Source organism: Falco cherrug, chromosome 2, assembly GCF_023634085.1.
Source record: "Falco cherrug isolate bFalChe1 chromosome 2, bFalChe1.pri, whole genome shotgun sequence".
NCBI classification, from domain to species: Eukaryota; Metazoa; Chordata; class Aves; order Falconiformes; family Falconidae; genus Falco; species Falco cherrug.
Genome location: NC_073698.1, coordinates 37,812,203 through 37,832,484, shown reverse-complemented (window position 1 = coordinate 37,832,484; position 20,282 = coordinate 37,812,203). Strand labels below are relative to the sequence as shown.

Sequence of the window (20,282 nt, the reverse complement as noted above, 5' to 3'; positions counted from 1 at the left end):
GGGGTGTGTGTATGTGTTGGTTTTTTTTGTTTTGTTTTTGTTTTTTTTTTTCTCCTTAGAAATATTTGGATATTATGTAAGTGAGTGGTAGAATATGTGATTTTTAATTGCACTTCACTGAGAGTACATCTTGTAGATGCTAGTCCTCAAAAGATCAACTCCAAATTCTAGCTCAAGGTAAAGGTGTTTCTGTTAATTTCAGTATACTATGACCTGTCTTCAGTGACTTTCACATTATGGTTTTGATTAAATTCTTTATGAAATGTATGAGTCAAGGAAGCTTTCTTGTTTGCATCTATCTGTTAAAAATAGATAAATTAACATTTGCATTTAACAGTGTCTGTAAATCAAAGAAACATGTAGTTAAGAGCAAAAGCACTTCCATTTCTCTGGCATAGAGTAGAAAGGTAAGATCGATCTGTGTCAATATCTTTAATTACAAAGTGACTGAATTATTGCTGCAGTTATGCTGCAGTGTAAGACCTTGAATTTAAATTAGCGTTTTAAAGAAATGATTGTTGAACAGATGTTACCTAAAACACTTTATTGCAGCTTTGTAAAACTGTGAATTCCTCATGCTGTTATTTTTGTTGGCATGAATTAACACTGTGGGTTATGATATTAAATTTTAGTGCTCTGTTCTGGCACTTTGTTATATAATCTTACCTGTAAGCACCAATTTTGAGTTTAACTCGTCAATGTCTAAATAATATCGCTGTGTAGAAACTGTCATGTTAAGATAATTTTGCCCCGATTGCTTTTCAGACTGCTTTCCAAGCAACAGAAAGTGTGTGATAAAGCCATTAAATAAATGCTGAAGTAGTATATTGGAAATTAAAAGTAGGTAATTCTGTGGGGTTATGCAGCAGTTTCCAAATTGCGCTTACAGATGGAGATAGCAAAATTACTGAGGAAATATGACAAAGGAGATCCTAAAGTAAGAGCATTCACTGTAGTCATCCAAGTCACATCTCCTCCAAGTCTACAGGTTTCCTTGTAATCCCTGCTTTTGTCTTCTGGTTGTGTTTCTGCTAGAGAAAAGCCTTTGGGGAAAAAACAGCTAGTGTTGAATCTTTTTGGTGATAGAATTAATGGTAGTGTGTGATGAGTTCTTTCTCGTTTTCTAATTTAAAAAGGTACAGAGGAGATTATGTGTTTATATGTACATCCTTAGTTTTCATTTATCTGGTTTCAGCATTCAGGCTGAAGTTGGCCAGTTTTTCTAAAACTCACTGCATCTTGCTTAAAACTACCCTTTTTTCTTTTTTTTCTTTTTTTTTTTTTCTTTTTTTTTGTTTTCTTATAGCTCTAAGATCTTAATATATCAAAGGCACTGCATATGTATGTGGTGGTTTGGAGAGTGTGTTATATGTGGTTTTGTTGCTTTGTTTTCTTCTGCAAAGGAGATAAAAATGGAGACCCCCAAGAGGATTTAGATACCAGGCTGTGGGATTTTTTAGTTTTTGTAAATGGAAGCACTTCAGTGTGGTGGAGAACGTGGAGGACATTCATGCTGAAATTCTTTTTTAGCTTCCTGTGATCCTGTTACTTCGCATGCCTAAAACTCCTTTCATATCGGGAGTGTATGGCTGGGTACTTGTCTCTGTCCTGATTCTAGTTATGATCAACAAATCAGACTTTGTCTGCCTCTCTGGCATACCAACGATGTCCATCCCTACCAGGCATGGTCTGAGTTCATGTACCAAACATGCTGGTTTGATTCCGAAAGTCAGACAAGCAATGTCACTCTGTGTTTATGTGATAGTGAAAAGAGTACTTGCAGAGAATTTAGATGCAGCCATTTTGCTAGAGTGCCAAAACTTTTTTAGATGATACAGGCTATACCCTATATTGTACTAGGGTATTGTTCATTGTGCCCAAGTCACACTGAGTTGTGGTGCTGGTGGAAAAAATGCTGAAGTCATGAGACCAGAACCCCATGTGAGAAGGTGACATTCTGCTGAATTCTGGTCCTGTTTGCTGGGACTACTTGTACCACTTTTAGATAGAATTAGGTTTATCAATGTGCATATGCAAAGATAGAGAAATGAATATAATGACGTAAAAGACCCAACTAGTACTGTTGATCGAATTAAGTGGCATTTCTCATTTCTTTGTTTTATTTCACTCTGTCTACTGGGAATGGACTGGGGTAATTACGTAGACAATGACTCAACCTGTTAAACTCTGTCTTGCAGATTAACTTTCAATATATGCTACTGTTCGTATATGCAACATAAAACCATCATCTTGTGTATGACAATAAGGCTTTGTACTGTGAATATGTATGAAGCCAAATAGCATTTGGCTTACTTTCCCTAGCTGAGTGGTGCAGAAGTTGCATCACATGTGGCTTCATAATATATGACCTTTTCAAGAGACACAGTACTCTTTCTGTTTTGTGAGTTTGTTTTTGTTGCTGTGCATGTGTTGTGAACCTCAGTTGTTGTGTTCTGTTGTACCTTGCGGTGTCTAAGGCTGTCAGTATCTTCAACGTTTTTGAGATCCGGCCTTTTGACAGCTTATCAAGAAAACTGTAAAATACACTGAATGTATGTTTAGGTCCTGTGTCCAATGAAATCAGCTATTTATCAGTATGCTTGAGGGATGTAATCTTCAATAAGAGTTAATTCTATTTCAGATTGCTTGCTTTCTTCAAAAATTATACATCTATACACTTCTTTTTAATTGTGACTTAGCTTTAACTAAACTGCTTCTACTGAATTGCAAAACAAAATGTCATCTTCCTCTGTGTCCCAGACTAAAAACTAAGCTACCCTGGAGAATGTAACTTCAAAATGTTAGCTGTTTATAAATATGTTTCTATAGCTGAAGACTAAGTAATGGTGATACTTCTGCTTTTCCAACTGTATATGCTACTGATAAATCTGGACTTCGGAAGTATCCTAATTAACTCCTTAATCTCTTCATGGTTTTGTATCTCTTTGACTAGAAAACTGGATACTGATGTACTTAAAAACAAATGAAGGATATTTTAAATATTGAGTATCTACTTTCTACATGATAAACAGACTAGAGCAGGGGTCCTCAAACTTTTTAAACAGAGGGCCGGTGCGCGGATGAAGTGGCAGGCAGTCATCTGCAGCTGCTTGGTTTCCCCCCCCAACCCCCGGCAGGGGTGGGGGGGGTGGGGACGGGAGGGTCTGTAAATACCGGGGGCCGGATTGAGGACCCTGGGGGGCTGTATCTGGACCGCGGGCCATAGTTTGAGGACCCCTGGACTAGAGGAATACTCGTATGTAGCTCCTCTGTTCTCAAAGCAATAATTTTGTTAGTCTGAAGTAGTTCATAGAAGACACAGAATAGAATATTAGTGTTTTAATCCATTGCAAAGCAGTATTCTGTAAGATTATATAATGTTTTTAGCAGTAACAGAATACTACAGGAATATTACTTAACCCAGATATATTTACTTGCAGCCCTATGTTTAAGTCTACCTGTTCACTTGAGCAGAATGTCTTACTAATGTGGACTGATATATCCAGGCCTGAAAATAAAAGTATGTTCCTGTGGTATTAACACGCTCCAACTTATACCTAACTGTGGTCTAGTTATTTTTTCCCCTCATTAGAAATGTGTTTGTCTTGTTTGTTTGGCCTGGCAAGAATGAAAATATGCTCCTGTCCTTCAGTCACAGCACCCATCTAATGCTGTTAAAAGACCCATTATGGTAAAATTTACTTATTTCTTGTGTTGGTATTTTTCTTTTTTTAAAGATTACCTGCAGTGTTCCACATATCTGTATCCTTGAGTACTGCATAAGACCAGGAAAGCTGGCAACTGTTTTACATTGCACAGCCTTGCCAGAAGATAAGGACTTGGTGAGGGAGAAGGGAAAAAGTTCTCATGTTTTAACCGCTCTTCTGACTGAGAGATATTATAACATAAAATTCCTGGAGTAAGTCTTTTGAGATGTCTTACTGCAAGTCAGATAGCCCTTTAATATTAGAGTGTGAAAAGATCTGAACATTAATTGTAGTCTGATTGAAGTTTCTCCTCCTTTATAAAGAAATCTCCAAATATGTCACCAGTGTTAATAGATGAGTGCTGTTTAAGTAGGTTCACTTCCTTGTAGCAGACCCCACAACATTGTCTGAAAGGGGTCGTCTTATGCTGGTGTTTTTAGACTCCCATACTGTAGGTAGCCAGTAAGATGAAGACTTAAAAGACTTACATCTTATATAGAGTTTTTTTGTACTATTATGGTGTTCTTAATTGGTTGCGTGGTATTTCCCCCCCAATTAGTCAGATGACCTGGGTCATTGAGGTGCTCTGATATACAGAATGAGGAACTTTTCACCCTTTACCACAGTAAATTCCCTTGCTGAATTTCACAGGTTAATTGAAAGGTACAACACTGGCTTGAACTATCCCATTAACTTTTGCCTTTTTCAAAGAACAAAGCCAGAATCTGAAAAATATTGCCTTGACTCCATGGATGATGTTGGTGTCTTGTACAGAGCAGTTGCGGAACACCCAGCTTCTGTTCCTAAGTGGAAGTGAACCTGATGTTGTGCTTCCTGTGTCTGTGCTGTGGCATGCGCATGCGTTTGACATGAGTCTTGAAGTTCCACATCAAAGCATGTAATACAGAACATTTTCATTCTAATCAGATTACTCTGTCTCTTGCCACGTCAGAGGAGCTTCACAGTGGTATCTGCACATTGCTTAAGGCGTAATGATTTAAGTCATGTGTTTGAAAAAGGAATAAATTTTTATGTTCTTTGCTACTAAGTTGCAGTGTAAGACCATATGCTTGTTTTTTCTCCTGCAGCTTTGATCATTTAAGGATAGAGGTACTACACCAACAACTTGCTAAATGTGAAGTTGTGAGCTCTTGCAAATGACAGAAACTAACACTCATGCTGTCTTTGTAGCTATTTAGCAGAATGCGAAGAACATGTCATAAAACCTAGCTCCACAGCTGTGTGGGACTACTCCTGCAGCAAAACACCAATGGGAATACTGGGATACAGATTTTCAGTCTCCTGACTGGACTGAAATATTTTCATTTTGTTGTTGTTAAGCTATTTATTAAAAATTCTCATCTATTAGAACATGGAATGGGATTGTCATAAAAGTTCAGTACTGACCTAGCTTCTTTTTTTTCTTTTTTTGAATTTTTGATGGTAGCACTTACACTATGTCACTGTTTTCCTCACATGTCACTGAGTGTTTTCCTTACATGTCACTTACTGTTTTTTAATTTCATAGCCATTCATCAGATGCTTCTTCCTCAGTTTTTTTGACAAAATTCAGAGTAGACCTGTCATGGGGTAACATTTTACTTAACACAAATTGTTCTTCAATTCTGAGGGTCAAGCCAGGAAAGATGTCATAAGTAATGATGCCTAAGTGTTGTTGACTTGGTGAAGACAAAGTAAGAGTTTCCAAATCTGATTAATTTGGATATAGTCATTGACAATCGCTGTGGCTGCTGCTAAGCTTTGTATACTAGGTAGTGAGAGGAGTCTAAGAAATAGAAGAATTCATCTCACTAAGTATGTGACTTCACATTCTTCCCATTTCCCTGTCAAGTCTGTTCTCAGCCTCTTCATAAAAATGATAAATGGGATCTCTGCAATGCTGACTCATCACCACTGTTCTTCAGTGCTGCTCTTTGGTTTTGTGCAAGAGCTGTGTGTCTTAGTGCTTGCAGTGTTTGTAAATGTGCCATGGAGAGCAGAAGAGTTGGTTCAGTAACTGTTGTTTCACACAGCAAGTGATCATCTATAGAATTTTGGAATCATTAATAATAAATGCTTATGTCAGTTTCTACTCATGACTTCATGCTCTGCTTCTTCACATAGAGGGTAGTCAACAGTCTTGATTGTTGGAATGTTGCAACTTGGCGGCTAGTTTGAACTGCTGGGGAACTCCATGTTCTTCTATTGATTTTAGAATCTGGATCGATTCCTTGATGGTTTGCTCCCAGACATTTTGAGAAGACACAAGTATAGTAGCTGAATTACGAACATGTCTTCTTTTGTAGTATATTTAGCTATAAAATATAATAAACCACAACTCATTTCAAACTGTGCTTGATTTATATTTTTCTGCTATTATTCTGCCGAAGGATAAGATTACAGGTTTGTTTGGTTGGGTTTTTTTATCTACACTGTACTCCCTGTGTAACTTGCTGTGTATTGTAAGCCAGCAAAGTACAGCTTGCCAAGACATTTATTACTTCAAGTGGCATGATTCAACACAGTTTAACTCGCATCTTATTTTGAATAACAGCAACTATAACTGAGACTTGCTTTTTTTTTGTTTGTTTTTTTTTACTGCACAATTGTGACATAACTGGTTTCCTGTTTGATTTACAGCACTTAAATATCAAGACATTGACAGATGATGTGGTAAGACAACTTAAGTTTTGCTTTGGCTGTGCTAAGCTAATAACCTTATTGCTAATGCAATACAAATAACCTTATTAATACAAAAACTGTCTTAATTGTGAAGTTAATTTAGTTCATTAGCAAAGTCTCACTAAACTGTTAATTATCTGTAACAGTGGGAGAAGCAAAAATCTATGGTTGGCTTTGAAGTATGCTCTAATCATGGCTAAATGAGCTTGACAGGTAATTGTGTCAATTTACATGCAATATAGTTAAGATATCTGATCATGTGTTTAATGCTAAAGTTACTTAGGCTGCATGGCTAGCTTAAAATGCTATGTTTAACAAACTAACAGCTGCTTGTAATAATTATTAATGGGTTGAAACAATGTTAGGTATATTCAGTGTCATGGGAACACTTTTCAGAACTTTGTCTCTTGAACAGCTGATGAGTTTCTGTATCACAAAGCAGATTTTTTTTTTCTTGCTGTTGAAGTTACCTATTTCATTGTCTGTACTATTCTTTTGTAGGTAAGGATAGTTTTTCTTAAAGTGGATCATTTTACAAGGTCCTTGAATTTACCTAGGAAGTAGGCATCTAAAGATCAGCTGTAAAGACTTCAGTGCTGTACAGAGTTCTTGCTGAAGTACATTTGTGTGTGAGTGCTTAAGTGTAGAGAGTTTTATGCTGGACAGCATGCAACACACTTGTGCTAAGAAACACTGCTGTTTCCTAGCTTAGGAACCAAAGGTCTGGTTATTCTTGATTAGGTATGTGAAGTTAGTAGCGTTGAGCATAATGCCTCCACTTATCATTCCTAGATTGACTTAAATCACCTGTTGCTATTTCTTTAGCAGAATTTCATGGGCTGGAAATGGTTATTAAAAAAATTGAGTCTGATGGGTTGATAATACAACCTTCATTCTATAAGCTTTATCTCGGAGAGCTGAGGAAATGTTCACAGTTCTATCAAAGCAAAAGTATTTTTTGGTAACCAGAACTTAATTTTGGTCGTGTTATGTAAGGGTGTAGCCGTTTGTGTGCTGTGGTGTGTATGTTTGGTGGGTGTGGTTTGTTGTGGTTTTTTTTTGTTTTGGTTTTTTTTTGTTTTTTTTTTTTTTTGTTAAAGAGGCTAGCTCACTGCCTTATTGCAGTTGTCCTTTCCTTAGCCTATTGGACTTGTCTAACTTGTAACGGTAGCCACTATAAGTCAGTAGGTTTATTGCATTTACTTCCAAAAATACTGAAATAAATTGATGCAACTCATATTCTCCTGTGTGTTCCCCATCCACCAAGAATAATTGTTTCAAATGAAGACATGGGCTTTGTCCAACTTGAATTCTCCTTCTTTCCTGAGTAGTTAATGTTCTACTGATTCTTTGTCGTGTGTTAATATCAGTGTCATGATTTAATGTCAGCTGGTAACTAAGTGCCGCTCAGCCACTGGCTCATTCCACCCTCACCCAGAGGGATGGGGAGGAGAATCAGAAAGGAATGTAAAACTTGAGGGTTTAGATAAGAACAATTTAACAGATAAAGCAAAAGCTGTGCATGCAGGCAAAGCAAAACAAGGAATTCATTCACTGCTTCCCATGGGCAGGCAGGTGTTTGGCCATCCCCAGGAAAGCCGGGCTCCATCATGCATAACGGTTACTTGGGAAGATAAATGCCATGATGCCAGATGTCCCCCCCTTCCTTCTTCTTCCCCCAGTTAATATACTCAGCATGACATCATATGGTATGGAATACCTCTTTGGCTAGTTCAAGTCACCTGTCCTGGCTGTGTCCCCTCCCAATTTCCCGTGTCCCTCCAGCCCTCTCGCTGGCAGGGCCCAAAAAACTGAAAAGTCCTTGACTGAGTATAAACATGACCCAGCAACAACCACAAACATTGGTGTCCTGCCAACATTGTTCTCACATCAAATCCAAAACACAGCACTGCCCCAGCTACTAAGAGTAAAATTAACTCTATCCCAGCTGAAACCAGGACAATCAGGGTGTTACAGTAGGCTTTCATGACTGAGCTGTTGACTTCTTTTACTAAAATGACCAGCAAAATGTCTGGGAGATTGAGATGTGCCATAGTATTTGAGCAGATTTTCCAGATGTGAAATTGTGTTTACTGAGTATATAAATAGGGGGCAGTCAAAAACATGTGAACTTGAAAATTGAAGGTGGCAGTACTTTTTGTCCTACAGATCTGTAAGGCAAAGTGAGAAAGACACCTAGAGGAAGAGCCAAGCTATAAGCAATACTGTTGCCTTTATGCCGTCAGCCAGGAAATGAAGATTTCATACCTGTAGTATTTCACATCAGAACTCTACTGAAAAATTGTGCTTAGTGATCATCAGTGTCTCGATGGTCCATATATATATGTATATGTATGTGTGTGCTTCTTCATGAGAATGGGAGCAGGGAGAGGGAGAAAGAAGACTGCAGTACTTCTAGACTGCAGTTCAGGCTAAAATGTAACAATTCTGTAATCCTGTCTCTTCATCATGAGGTATCAGAAGTTGTGATACCTCATTTATGGCAAACAACACCTTTCATGTAGTCGGGACTTTTCTCTGACACTGGGTTGCCTACTTTTTTAGAATAAAGATTTTCCTGTAGTGCAGTGACATCCTCTAGTTGTATATATGCCCTTAACTTACCTTGGGTGGAAGTTTTGGTGTTCACCTGATGAAGAAGACAAAGAGCCAAGCCAATTGTTACAATGTAACTTTTTGATCTGGAGCCTTCAGGTTAATTTTCATCACTAGGAATATCCTGGAGTTTTGCACAGGGATTTGGGATGGCTACAGAGGACAATATTTTACTGGTTTTGTCTTATGAAATCAGTGTAGGTTGATGTGGTTTGTACAGCTCAAGAAACAGAATTCTGTGAAGAGTTACAGTAGTGGTTCTTATTCTTGTTTCAGGGGCATCAAATCTGTTTGCCTCAGCCCTAACGTGAGAGGATTTTGCATGACTTGATTTATATGCTTTACATGTTCCAGACATCACTGTTCTTTGTGCTAAACCAAAGCACAGGAGTCACAGAGCTAGTGCCAGAAATGTCAAATCCACATGGTGTGCTGCAGCTGTTGAGTTGATATGTTAACTTGTATCCAGATTGATGTAGTTTATGTGTAATCTGGTAAGCCCTGTCTCCAAGAATGAAAAAAGAAAGGAAAAGCCAAGGAATCAAAGGCTGTGATGGACAAAGGAACTTTAGCCCATTGTATCTACACAGTCCAGTGTATCTTCTACAGCAAAGCCGCTGTACTGTGCTACTGTTTACCTTGAAAAAGGATAGCTTTGTTGTTAATTCTTGTAAGATTTTTTTTTTGTTACTTTAGCTAATGTTTCAGCTATAAACTAATTTTGCTGTTGTTGTGAAAGTGGGCCTCTCATATCCTGAATAAATGTAACTAATTCTTCCATCTGCTATCTGTTAATTTGGTACAGCTGCTATTTTTTTCTAAATGCTGGGATCCAAACACCACAGTAAATACAGTCTAAGCAGTATTTATAAAGAAATATAGCTTATATTTATAGTGTTTGTGTACTTAACAAAATTTAGGTTGCTCAGCCAGTGATGAGACGTTTGATTAGGTCTACCACTTCGAATATGGTTAGCATCCCTTTCCAGATCAAATCCTCTGGGCTAGATATGGGACAGTGTGCATGGTAACTTAACTTCAGAGATCTAGAAGATGTTGCACAGAAGCTTTTGCTCCAAATATGGGCAATAGGAAACACACTTTATATGCAAAGTAAAAAATACATTTTTAGTCCCATTTTATGTATCTAATCTGTATATAATACACAGCTGTTTAGTCAAGTTGCATTGATACCAGCATTCGTAGTACAAATTATCTCAGTGAAAGTCACATTAAACTCTGTTGGAAGCTGTTCTCCAAAAACCTCCTAGTACTTATTCTTTTTTTTTTCTTTTTCTTTTTTTTTTTTTTTCTTTTTTTTTCTGGCATTGTGCTTACTGTTCTGTTTTCTGTTTGGGTCTGAGGGCTTCAATCTGGATATGGGGAAGAAAGGTAAAACCCAGATAATGTAATATTCTGTCCTTGATGTAGTAGCCTCTGCTGCTAGATAATTTCCCTTATTCCCCACCCACTTCCTCTCTGTGTTTTTACGTAAGACCAGCCATGCTAGTCAATTCAGCTTCATTTGTTGGTTCCCAGAACATTCAGAAAATTGAGGTGTTAGCAGCATTCTTCGGAAAGTTACTGTTATCTCCTGTGTTGTTCTAGGAGTTATCATCTGTAAACTGTTAATCACCTTCCACCTAAACTGTTCAGTTAAGTGGAAACTGAGTGTAAGCACCACAGTTTTGAGAGTTAAAACAATAACTTGAAGTAAAATATAATCGAGAATCTATTGTGGTATTTGGTTTTTACATTTGGTTCAAATTCAGCAACATAAAGCAATTAAAACTCTGCTTTTAAATAGAGCATCTGTGTTTATAAGAATGATACTGACAAGGTGTCCTGCATGTGTCAGTTTTGTGTTAAATGTGAACAGCCTCAAAGATGGATAGCCCTTTGAGAATTCACTTAGCTAGTCTTGTTCCCTCATTAGTGGCTGATGCTATCAGGTTGTTCCGTGGATGTCCCATTCTCATCTGATAGGTTGTCCCCTGTTACTGAGAAATGCGTTGAATGAAGGTTGGAGCAGAGCATTGGCAGAACTAGGGAATTCTTTCAGTGATCGTGATCATAGTTACACATGTATGTGGTAGATTTTATTTTTGAGGAGTTTATTAATATAGAGATAAATGATCTAATGTGTGAATGAAGAGGGGGAGGGGAGGGAGATGAGGGAGACAGGATGGCAGGGAAGTAATACCTTTCATTCCTGCATGCATAGCAGCTCTGTTAGGAGGTGATGTCTTGGTAAGCTGTTGAGCCAGCGGTTAGACTAGCAATAACTAATCCATTGATTCCTGCAATATTAAGTGTGTACATTCAATAGACATCATTGTTTTACAGAAGAATGGTATAAGAAATCTTCACTAAGATCAAAATGGGAGCATAAATGTATGTACTTTTTAGGGATCTGATCAGAAGGTGTGATGAGCCAGAAGGTTTGTATTGTGGATCTCTTCGTAACTTTGATTTTCAGATCCATCGTGTGTGCATAAAATCACTTCCTTATTTTCTACGCTGTCAGTGTAGTGATAGAGCCTATGAAATAAGAACTAAATAAAACTTTGCCATTCATCCTGTGACTGTTGTTTCATTTTAGCTCTTACAGCTATTACTCTTGCTATCAGTGAATCAGATTCTGATACCCAATTTGCAGTCAGTCCAAAATCAACTCTGAAGGGGTGAATACTGCTTATCAAGAGTTGTCATTTTACGTCTTTCCTTAGTGTACTATATGTCGTGGCTTTCTACATATTTTGGGAGTGCCTAGAATACCAATAATAGTTTCAAACAGTGAAGAAGATAATTGTATAATGCTTGATAGCAGGTTTGTGGGTTTATAGCCTACTAAAACTCAATGATCTTAAGGGTCAACCAAGATGACTATGAAAAATTCTAGCATTTTTTTTTTAAGTAGCAAAAATTGTTCCTACACTAACAATATCTGATCTTACTTGCAACGTGGCTCTGAGTGTGTGAGCCTTGTTGGGTAAAATAAATCCTTTGTTCTGTGAGGGAGGGGAAAATGTAAGAGAGAAGATGAATTCTGTCACCCAACAGACAAGGCTGCTGTAACTCCATGCCTGGCAGGTCCCACCAGTAGTGAGGCTGAGAGTGTATTCCTAGTAGGCACCTGCGCAATCACATGCATGCAACATGCATGTATGTGCGTGGCAGGCAACAAAAGTCAACACAAACAGCACAGTGGGTGTCATCCTGTTGTACTCTTTGGCTGATGAAGTTGAAGATCCATTGGGGGAAACATATGATGTGAATCCCTCCAACAGGTGGGCTCACAAGCTCACTACCTGGTTGCTGGCCCCCAGATCCCAGTCTTCCATGTGGCTGGCACCTGGGTACTGTGAGACCCTGAGCCTGCAGGCTCACTTCGGTTGCAGACAAAGACCTCCTTGCTCATGGATTCATGTGTGTGTGCATACACAGATAGAGCTCTTTGGCAGCTGGTGGGGCTCCCCTGGCCCCTCTGATAGGCAACTCTCCTTGTGGCCTTGTCTCTAAGAAACACCGACGTGCACACACAGACAAAAATCTCCATTGGTCGGCTAGGTTTCCCTTCAGCTGTGTGGAATTGAACTTCCCCAGTGGCCTCCCCTTAGAGACTCTTGGGCACAGAGAGGTGCGTTTCCCAATTGACACCTACTCGCCCCCAGACCCCTGAGCCTATGGTCTCTCTGGCAGCTATCCAGAACTTCATTATTCCTTCTTTAGCCAGCTTGTCTGTCATCTTGCCCTTACAGATACACATTCCCCACTTCCAGGCCATTTTGCCTTTTCACTAGCTGGTCCAGCTTGATAGTTGCTAGTGATCATTTGCTTGCCACCCTCACTGATTGTAGTTGCTGGCACCATGGACACAACTGAGGTCCTACCCAAGTTTGCTGGTACTTAAGTTCTCTTGCTCTGGTCTTTCCAGTTGCTGAGCTGTGGTTCTTCTGACTCGCGGTCTGATCCGGTTGCTGACACATGGGCCTGCATACACACACGTGCACATGAAGTAGAGGGTCTCACCCGGGAAAATAGTTGGAAATAGGATATAATTTAAAGATAGGACAGACTGTGCTGGTTTGGTACAAGGCATAGCCAGACAAATATGCCAACTAGCGAACTGTTTAGACACAACTGGCCCTTTATTCTATCATGTGTCCATGCTTCTTCCTCTTCAAATCACTGAGATCCATCCTTTTCCCTGCCTTTGGTTCTTCTCCTAAACATGTAAAGTAAGTCTTGCACAAAATATTTTTCCTCTTCATCCCATAATATGTCTTATACCCGTAAGCAGTAACCCCTCAGTGTGAAAGGTGTCCTGGAGAGCTGATTGTGTTGGCTTATGGTGTGGCTGTCAGACCTGGACCACAGGTCAGAGGTTTTGCTGGGGTAGTCTTGGGATGAACCTAGACAGCACATCCCTTCCTCTGAATCAATAATTTGGGTTCCTCCTACCTGCTATCGTGCTTCTGTATTTATCTGGGCTTGTGGAGATAAGCCTTTGATGAGCTAATGGTTCCTGTGATGAGACCAGTGAAAGTATTATTTCAGTTCCACCACCCACCATTCTCTTTCTGTGGTTTTCTGTTTGTGTGCAGATGGACTTCTTAGCACATAGCCTTAAGAGACAGTCCTATCCTTTAGTCTTTATCCAGCTGCATACATCTCCTTTCCCCTTTTTCTTCATAAGGATTATGGGCATTGAAGAAAGCTTTTGATGTGTCCTACCTGTGTCATTTGCTTTCTTTTGAGTCATTTAATGTGGCTCTGTTGAAAATATATTCATTAAAAATTAAATCTTTATAGAATTTGAATATTGCTCTGATGATACCATTTGAAATAAGCAGTCATATTTTCTTGTACTTCTACTAATAAAAAGGTGTAGCTCAGATCTTTTTGGCATTGTGTGCACAATGTTTTATATTTAAAGTCATGTGACAACAACATCATTCAATAATCACTTGGCAGACAAGATGTGTGAGACAACTTTTCCCTGTGTGGATGCTGTCAGCATTGCTCCTGTGTATATACAGTAATTTGCTTTGTACCTTATATGTTGCTAGAGCTTGTCAGTAGGGTTTGGCTGCTGTACTTCTGAAGCTGTAGTTCAGGAAGCTTTGTGATGGAGCAAAGCAGTGGAAGGAACACTACTGTTAGACAGTTTTAAACCCTATTACAGTGCAAAGGGGCCATAATAATAGTTTCTACCAAGGAGAATCTTCAGGCTGGTAAATGTAAAATGTTACGAAAAAGCAGTCTCATGATAACTCATTTTGAGGTGTTGACCATAGTTTATTCACTGTGTTTCACTTCTGATGTTAAGAGTTTTTCAGTTGCCTTGCCATTTTTGTTTCATAGAGGATTCAGATTGGCAGAATAAACTATACTTAACAGATGCTCCAGTCTCTGGAAGTGGGAGGCATAAAGACATAAAAGCTAAAATATATGCAAACAGCCCATTGCTTTAAGTTCATGAGAAAAGACTCCTGGGGGGATCTAGTCTTAGGAATGAAAATTGTGTGAATTATATTTTTAATAGTGTCTCTGATGCCCTAGTTAATTTTTGCTTATCTTTTCCCTCCTCTTCCTCTTCTTTCCCACCAAAGATACCAAACCCGCCCCCCCCCCAAAACCCCACCCACACCAAAAAACAACAAACCAAACCCAAAGCTAACCAGACCAAACCCACCTGCATTTTGACCAGAAGGACTTAGGACTGTCTTGGTTAGATTTTGCTAACAAAATTGTGGTGTCTCTGCATTATTTGTAGAATTATGCTTACCTCTGGATAGGAAAATCTTTCTATCTTTGAAAGTTTTTTTTTCTTTTTAGTTACTTTCACTTCTTTCAATATCACATAATTTTTAAACTTAAGATGACTATGGAGCCTATATTGTGGTTATGTGAGCAGTTCAGGTTTTTTGGTTTTTGTTTTTTTTTACAATTTAGAATAGTTTTTAGTGAATATTTCAGAAGTATTTTTATACTCTAATTATTTTACTATTGTTTCTTTTTAGATTATCTGTCTGAAATACAGTTTTCCTCATCTTCAGTAACACTGTGCTGTGATGGTAGAAATAGATTGTTGATTGAATTAATGAGGTGGTTAGAGATTCCTTGTAATGTTTTCATATAGTGTATTAAGAGTAATTCTAGCTTTCTCTTTTGAGTGCCCAGAAGTATTTAGTTGTACTCCTATTTTCTTCTTATTGCCTTTGAACTCTTAACTCTGGATAATTGACTCTGAGTTCCATCAGTGCATCAAAACAGATGTTAGGAGAATTTCAGAGACTTTACTGTGGAAATAATTTTCTATCAGGAATATACGAAACACTTAATTTTTTGGTTAATTTGAATGTTGGCCCTATAAAGACCTTCAGGGAAAAGTTTGTCCATTTAGGGGAATTCTTGTCCTAAAGCACTGTTCCTGTATGGGTCTATATGTATTTATTGGTAAAATTAAAAAAAGGCAGACATCTTTAGAAAAGGTAGAAGATCAGACCTGCTTTAAATTGTAGTGACACTTTGTAGCAAAGCTAACTAATTATTCTTCATTGGTTAGCCTGAATTAAAATGTTTTTGATGTAGCATGGAAGATTATTGAACTATATTTTTGCTGTTTCCTCCTCTCTGGACTTGCATTGCCAGCAGTATCAGTAATAGATTTCATTACAGCCAAGCAATGAAATTTCTGTTCTTTTTGTATTGTGCTTTCTGTGGACCGTGAAATTATTCACCTATATGGAATATTGAGAGGTGCTAACTTTTTTGAAACATTATCAATGTGTAATTCAAGAGAGAAGTGTCTGTAAAATACCCACACTGTACTGCTGTCCAGGTCTTGTTGTGAATTTCCTTTTTTTAATGTATGGAAATCTTATCTTTAGACTGCATTGTTTTAAAGTAATTTTTTTGACAAATATTTAAATGTGCTTATAATCCTAGTATCTCACTTTGTCTTCCATATTCTACCTGATGAAATATATTCCAAGAGTGTGCTTCCCTTGTTTGGGATGAGAGGTATAGGATATGGTAAATATGGGGAATATGAATTTTATGGTCTAATCTGTAATGTTGCAAAACATCTGCCATACAGTCTAGCATTCAAGAGGAGCTTAATAAGAAAGCATAAACTAAAAATGTGAACAACTTAAATAATCGCTTTTCAAGGTTCTTATCCCTGAATTGGTGTTGCCTGTTCCTAGTGGAGGAAGAATAGCTCTGGGACTGCATGGGGTATTTCATGGCAGAGACTAGCGTGGTTCTTCTGTCTGGCCAGAACCTGCTATTGCTGCTGCTGCATGGAGCAGGGGAAGGCAGGCAGGACATGGGGAATATGGACTATAAGGAAGGGTCTGAAATCTTGCAGGAGAGATGCAATAAGAAGTGTAGGGCACACCCCTCAAACATAATTTAGTCAATTCTTTGCTGACTGAACCATGGGCTGAAATTTTTTTTCTCAACCAATACGTCTTCCTTCTACTCCTGATTCAAGTCAGTGTACGAAGAATCTTCAAATACAGTGGTTTGTTTCTTAGGTTATGTACTTGATAGCTAACAGCAGGGCATGGAGAAGCTACTGACTAACTTGTTTTTTGGAGCAGATGTGTTGCTTTTCATCAGTGCTCTGTGAAAGCCATTATTTGAGAAGAAAAACCTCTTATGATTTTTTTTTAAAAGATTTCAGTCTAATTGAAGTTTGCAGTCTGGCTTCATTCCGCCTTGCTTACCATATACTTCTGATTTTTAAAGACATAAGGGAAATTGCTGTCTGGTCAAGATGTAAGATGGTTTTTGCCACTGATGACTCTATACTTTACTTCTAATGTTGCTACCCTCCCTTTTGCTTTTGTTACATTCTCTTTCTTCCTCGGTCTTGCCTATGTAATTATTCCTGTAGTGTGCTTTCCTCATTGCCTGCTGGTTTGATGTGACACTGAAGGGCCCCATCATAGATGCTGGGCTCTTTTATGTTAATGTTATTTTAATTTTCTGCTTTTGCATGTTCTACAACAATGTGTGAGTGGCTTACAGTCTATTTCTGAGTTCCAAAACCTGTTTCTTTTCAGTTTTGAACAGGAAGGATTAAAGTCTTACTGTTTTTCCTCTAAACCTCTCTTCATGTATGTCTCAGTCGATTCTTGCTCTGACTAAAGTGGAACACTTGTACCCAATTTTTGCTACTAATTTTCTTGGCGCTCTCTGATCTTAATTCCACAGACAATATAATAACTTTACTTGTCATTTAGCTTGGTAACTTTGATGTATTTATTAAGTGATACCTCAAGATACTTATCTTCAAAACATACTGAAGCCTCGAATTATTTTTTTCATAGAATTTCAACAATGTAAGTCTATTGATATGGTTGAAGTCTTGTCTGAAATCTCTTAGGCATCAAATGCTGCCATAACTTCCTTCTGTGTTGATAAGCATAATATTGCTGTTCACATCTGTTCAAAAGGCTGCTACAAAGATAATTAATATTTAGCACATCTCATTGAGTGTCAGCTGCTTTTGTGCTCTGTTGGTCCTTGCCCATATACATTAAAATACATAAGCTGTAACAGTGAACATGTTTAAAATTTCACTTAGTAAGTTGTTATTGAAAAGTTGATAAATATGTAACCATTTAAAAAAAACCCCCAAATCCAAACCACTTTTTCAAAGACATTTTTTTTGGCCCTTGAAAGGGTAAGGTCAGAGTGGTTATCATGTTAGTGATAAATCCTAAGGATTATTAATGAGTGTATCCTACTTAGCTTTATTAAAGAAGCTGATGTTTTTTATGCTTCTCTTAAATGACTTTCTAAAGAATTGGAACACAGAAAGGCACTAAGTTTTGGATCATATTTTCATAATATGTTTTTTCATAATATGATTAAAATATTTCATATTTTACACGTAATGGTTGGGAAGAACACTTCATAAATTGGTTTTGTAGATATCTTTTCCTCCAAACTTTCTCTAAAATTCTCATGTTCTGCATGACTTCTCCATAATGTAATGGGATTCGGGTCTGTGAACTGAAGTGCTAGACAACTGACTGTTACATGTATCTTTAGGAGAACCCTTCCAAATTAGGCAGTTAAATAACAGGCAATTTACCACAGAAAAATGAGGATGTTTTCCTTCTAAGAACACCCATTTTAATTAGGGTTACATAGAATGGAAACAATATGTGATATGTTATACCTTTTCTGTTTTCAGTTGGATAGATTTGCCAGTATAAGAATTCCAGGAAGTAAAAAGGAAAGGCCTCCTCTGTTGCATATGAAGCAGTCACATTCTATGGAGTCGTCATCCACACCTATGGATACAGAAGATTTTGCTCCAAAACCCCTGTCGGAAAGAGAAATCATAGCATTGTTTGAAAAAATGATGGTAAGAGTCTTATGCTGATTTCTTTTGCTTAAAGAATGCCAACATGGCTAACTGACAGGTGGAGCCTTCTTTTGTGCATGTGTTCTGATCTTTACCTGAATTATTGTTGTTGTTGTGAGTTTTTTAGGGTGTTTTTCGGGGGATGAAGTCTTTGAGTTATTTTGACAAGGTTTTGCTCTGAATATACTTAAAATGGAAACTAGAAGTTTCTGGTTATTAGAAGTGAGTTTATGCAACCGATTTTCAGGAGGAACAAGAAACAGGGAATCCTGCTTGTTTTCAAGATGATGTGAAATGTTTACAGAGGGATTTTATGCCTTTGAATTTCATGACAGGGTTTTGTTCTGAACTTATATTCCATGTCACTCTGGCACAAAAAAACCTTAAGATTCTTGCCTCCAAAGCAGTATTTGTCTGCACATGCAGTCTCAAATTTGCTTTCTTCCTTAGCTGTCATTAACTGTGCTACAAAAGAGCAGTCACTTGCTGGAAAGATCATGTGGCATAGTTACCACCTCAGTAGGTTGAGGTTTTTTGTCATCATGATGATGATGATGATGATGACATTTTGGGCAATTGAAAACTAAACATGGAAAAGCCGTGAGGGAAGAGAGTGACTGCAATCTGAAGAGCACAAGAAGGCATTAAAAGAGGAGTGATGTCCAGATTACTATTTCTTTCTCTACCTCACAGCAAGTAACAAGTAACTTTTGAAACACAAAGGGACAACCAGATGCTGGGATGTGGAGGAAATTAAATGTGCTATGAGAGAAGTACCATTATGGAATTTTTATTTCTTAGTACTCAATAATGTTATATTAGTTTTGAAGGTTCTTTTGCACCACTATTGAGAGCTATGACTGAAAGGTAGTATTCAGTATTTTCATGGTTAAGCTGATGAAGGAGGGGAGTAACTTACTATATCAACTTTAGTATTTGTACTTGTTCTCACATAGTCCATTTTTCTTGGTGTGCTTTGGTGTCTAGGGTATTTTACTTCTGTTAAAAAATTCACTGTGAATGGCAGTTGCTCAAATGTTTGGAAATGGGAGAGTTGTTTGTTTTGGTTTTTTTTAGAAGTTGAAGGTATGCCTCCCTGTGCACGCTCCCTGCTACATAACTGTAGGTTGTATTTCTTTACCATCCCACAGAGATTCTGGTGTAGGATAGTGTGTGATGTTGAGACTATGTTTTAAAAAATGTAAACTTTCAGTAAATCCTCAGAAACCTATTATTGTGTGTCTAGGTAAACAGAAATTCTTATACCCTTGGACCCTGAAATAATGAATTCCAATTTTGTAACTACTTTGCAAAAATATGATGTAATGATGACATCTTGGATAATGTGAATGTTTTCCTATTTTCATTGAATAATGAAGCATTTCAACTGTCTTTGGTAAACTACTTTATCAATGTTATTTTAGCTATAACATGTAATCCAGAAAGAATTCTTCAAATTATCTACACTTGAATGGTCTAGAATAAAGCTAGTTTTGTCACAGTAGATTACATAGTTATTATATATTATATCCTCTAGTTTGCTGTTCTGATCAAATTAAGTGATTTGGGGGGTAGGCCAGTGAATAATTTAAATGTTGTAGCCAGGCTTTTAGAACTAATTTTGCACAAAATAAAAATAGTCAGGTGAGCAGTTTCCAAATTCTGAAGTTTCACTGAATGTGTTACATGATACTTTGGGTTTTCCTGGATGCATACTGCTTCTTTCTCTCACTCTTCTATGTAGTGGTATCCTAAGTGGTTTTGATGGCAAAAATTATGAAATTGCTCATAAAACCAGATAGTTAAACCTAATAATAATAATAGTAACTCTTATTTAGCTCCTTTTGTTTCTGTCAGTGCTACAAGGAAAATATCCATATGAAATG

The 20,282-nt window shown here is 37.7% G+C and overlaps 1 protein-coding gene across 1 annotated transcript in view; it reads left to right on the top strand.

The window, feature by feature from the left end:
• The window catches only part of DIAPH3 (diaphanous related formin 3), a 245,986-nt gene that overhangs the window by 5,708 nt on the left and 219,996 nt on the right, over positions 1–20,282 (top strand). The window contains exons 2-3 of the mRNA XM_055702362.1: positions 6,348–6,380; positions 18,223–18,396. Coding sequence (XP_055558337.1) covers positions 6,348–6,380; positions 18,223–18,396 — 207 coding nt within the window. The remainder of the gene's footprint in view (positions 1–6,347; positions 6,381–18,222; positions 18,397–20,282) is intronic.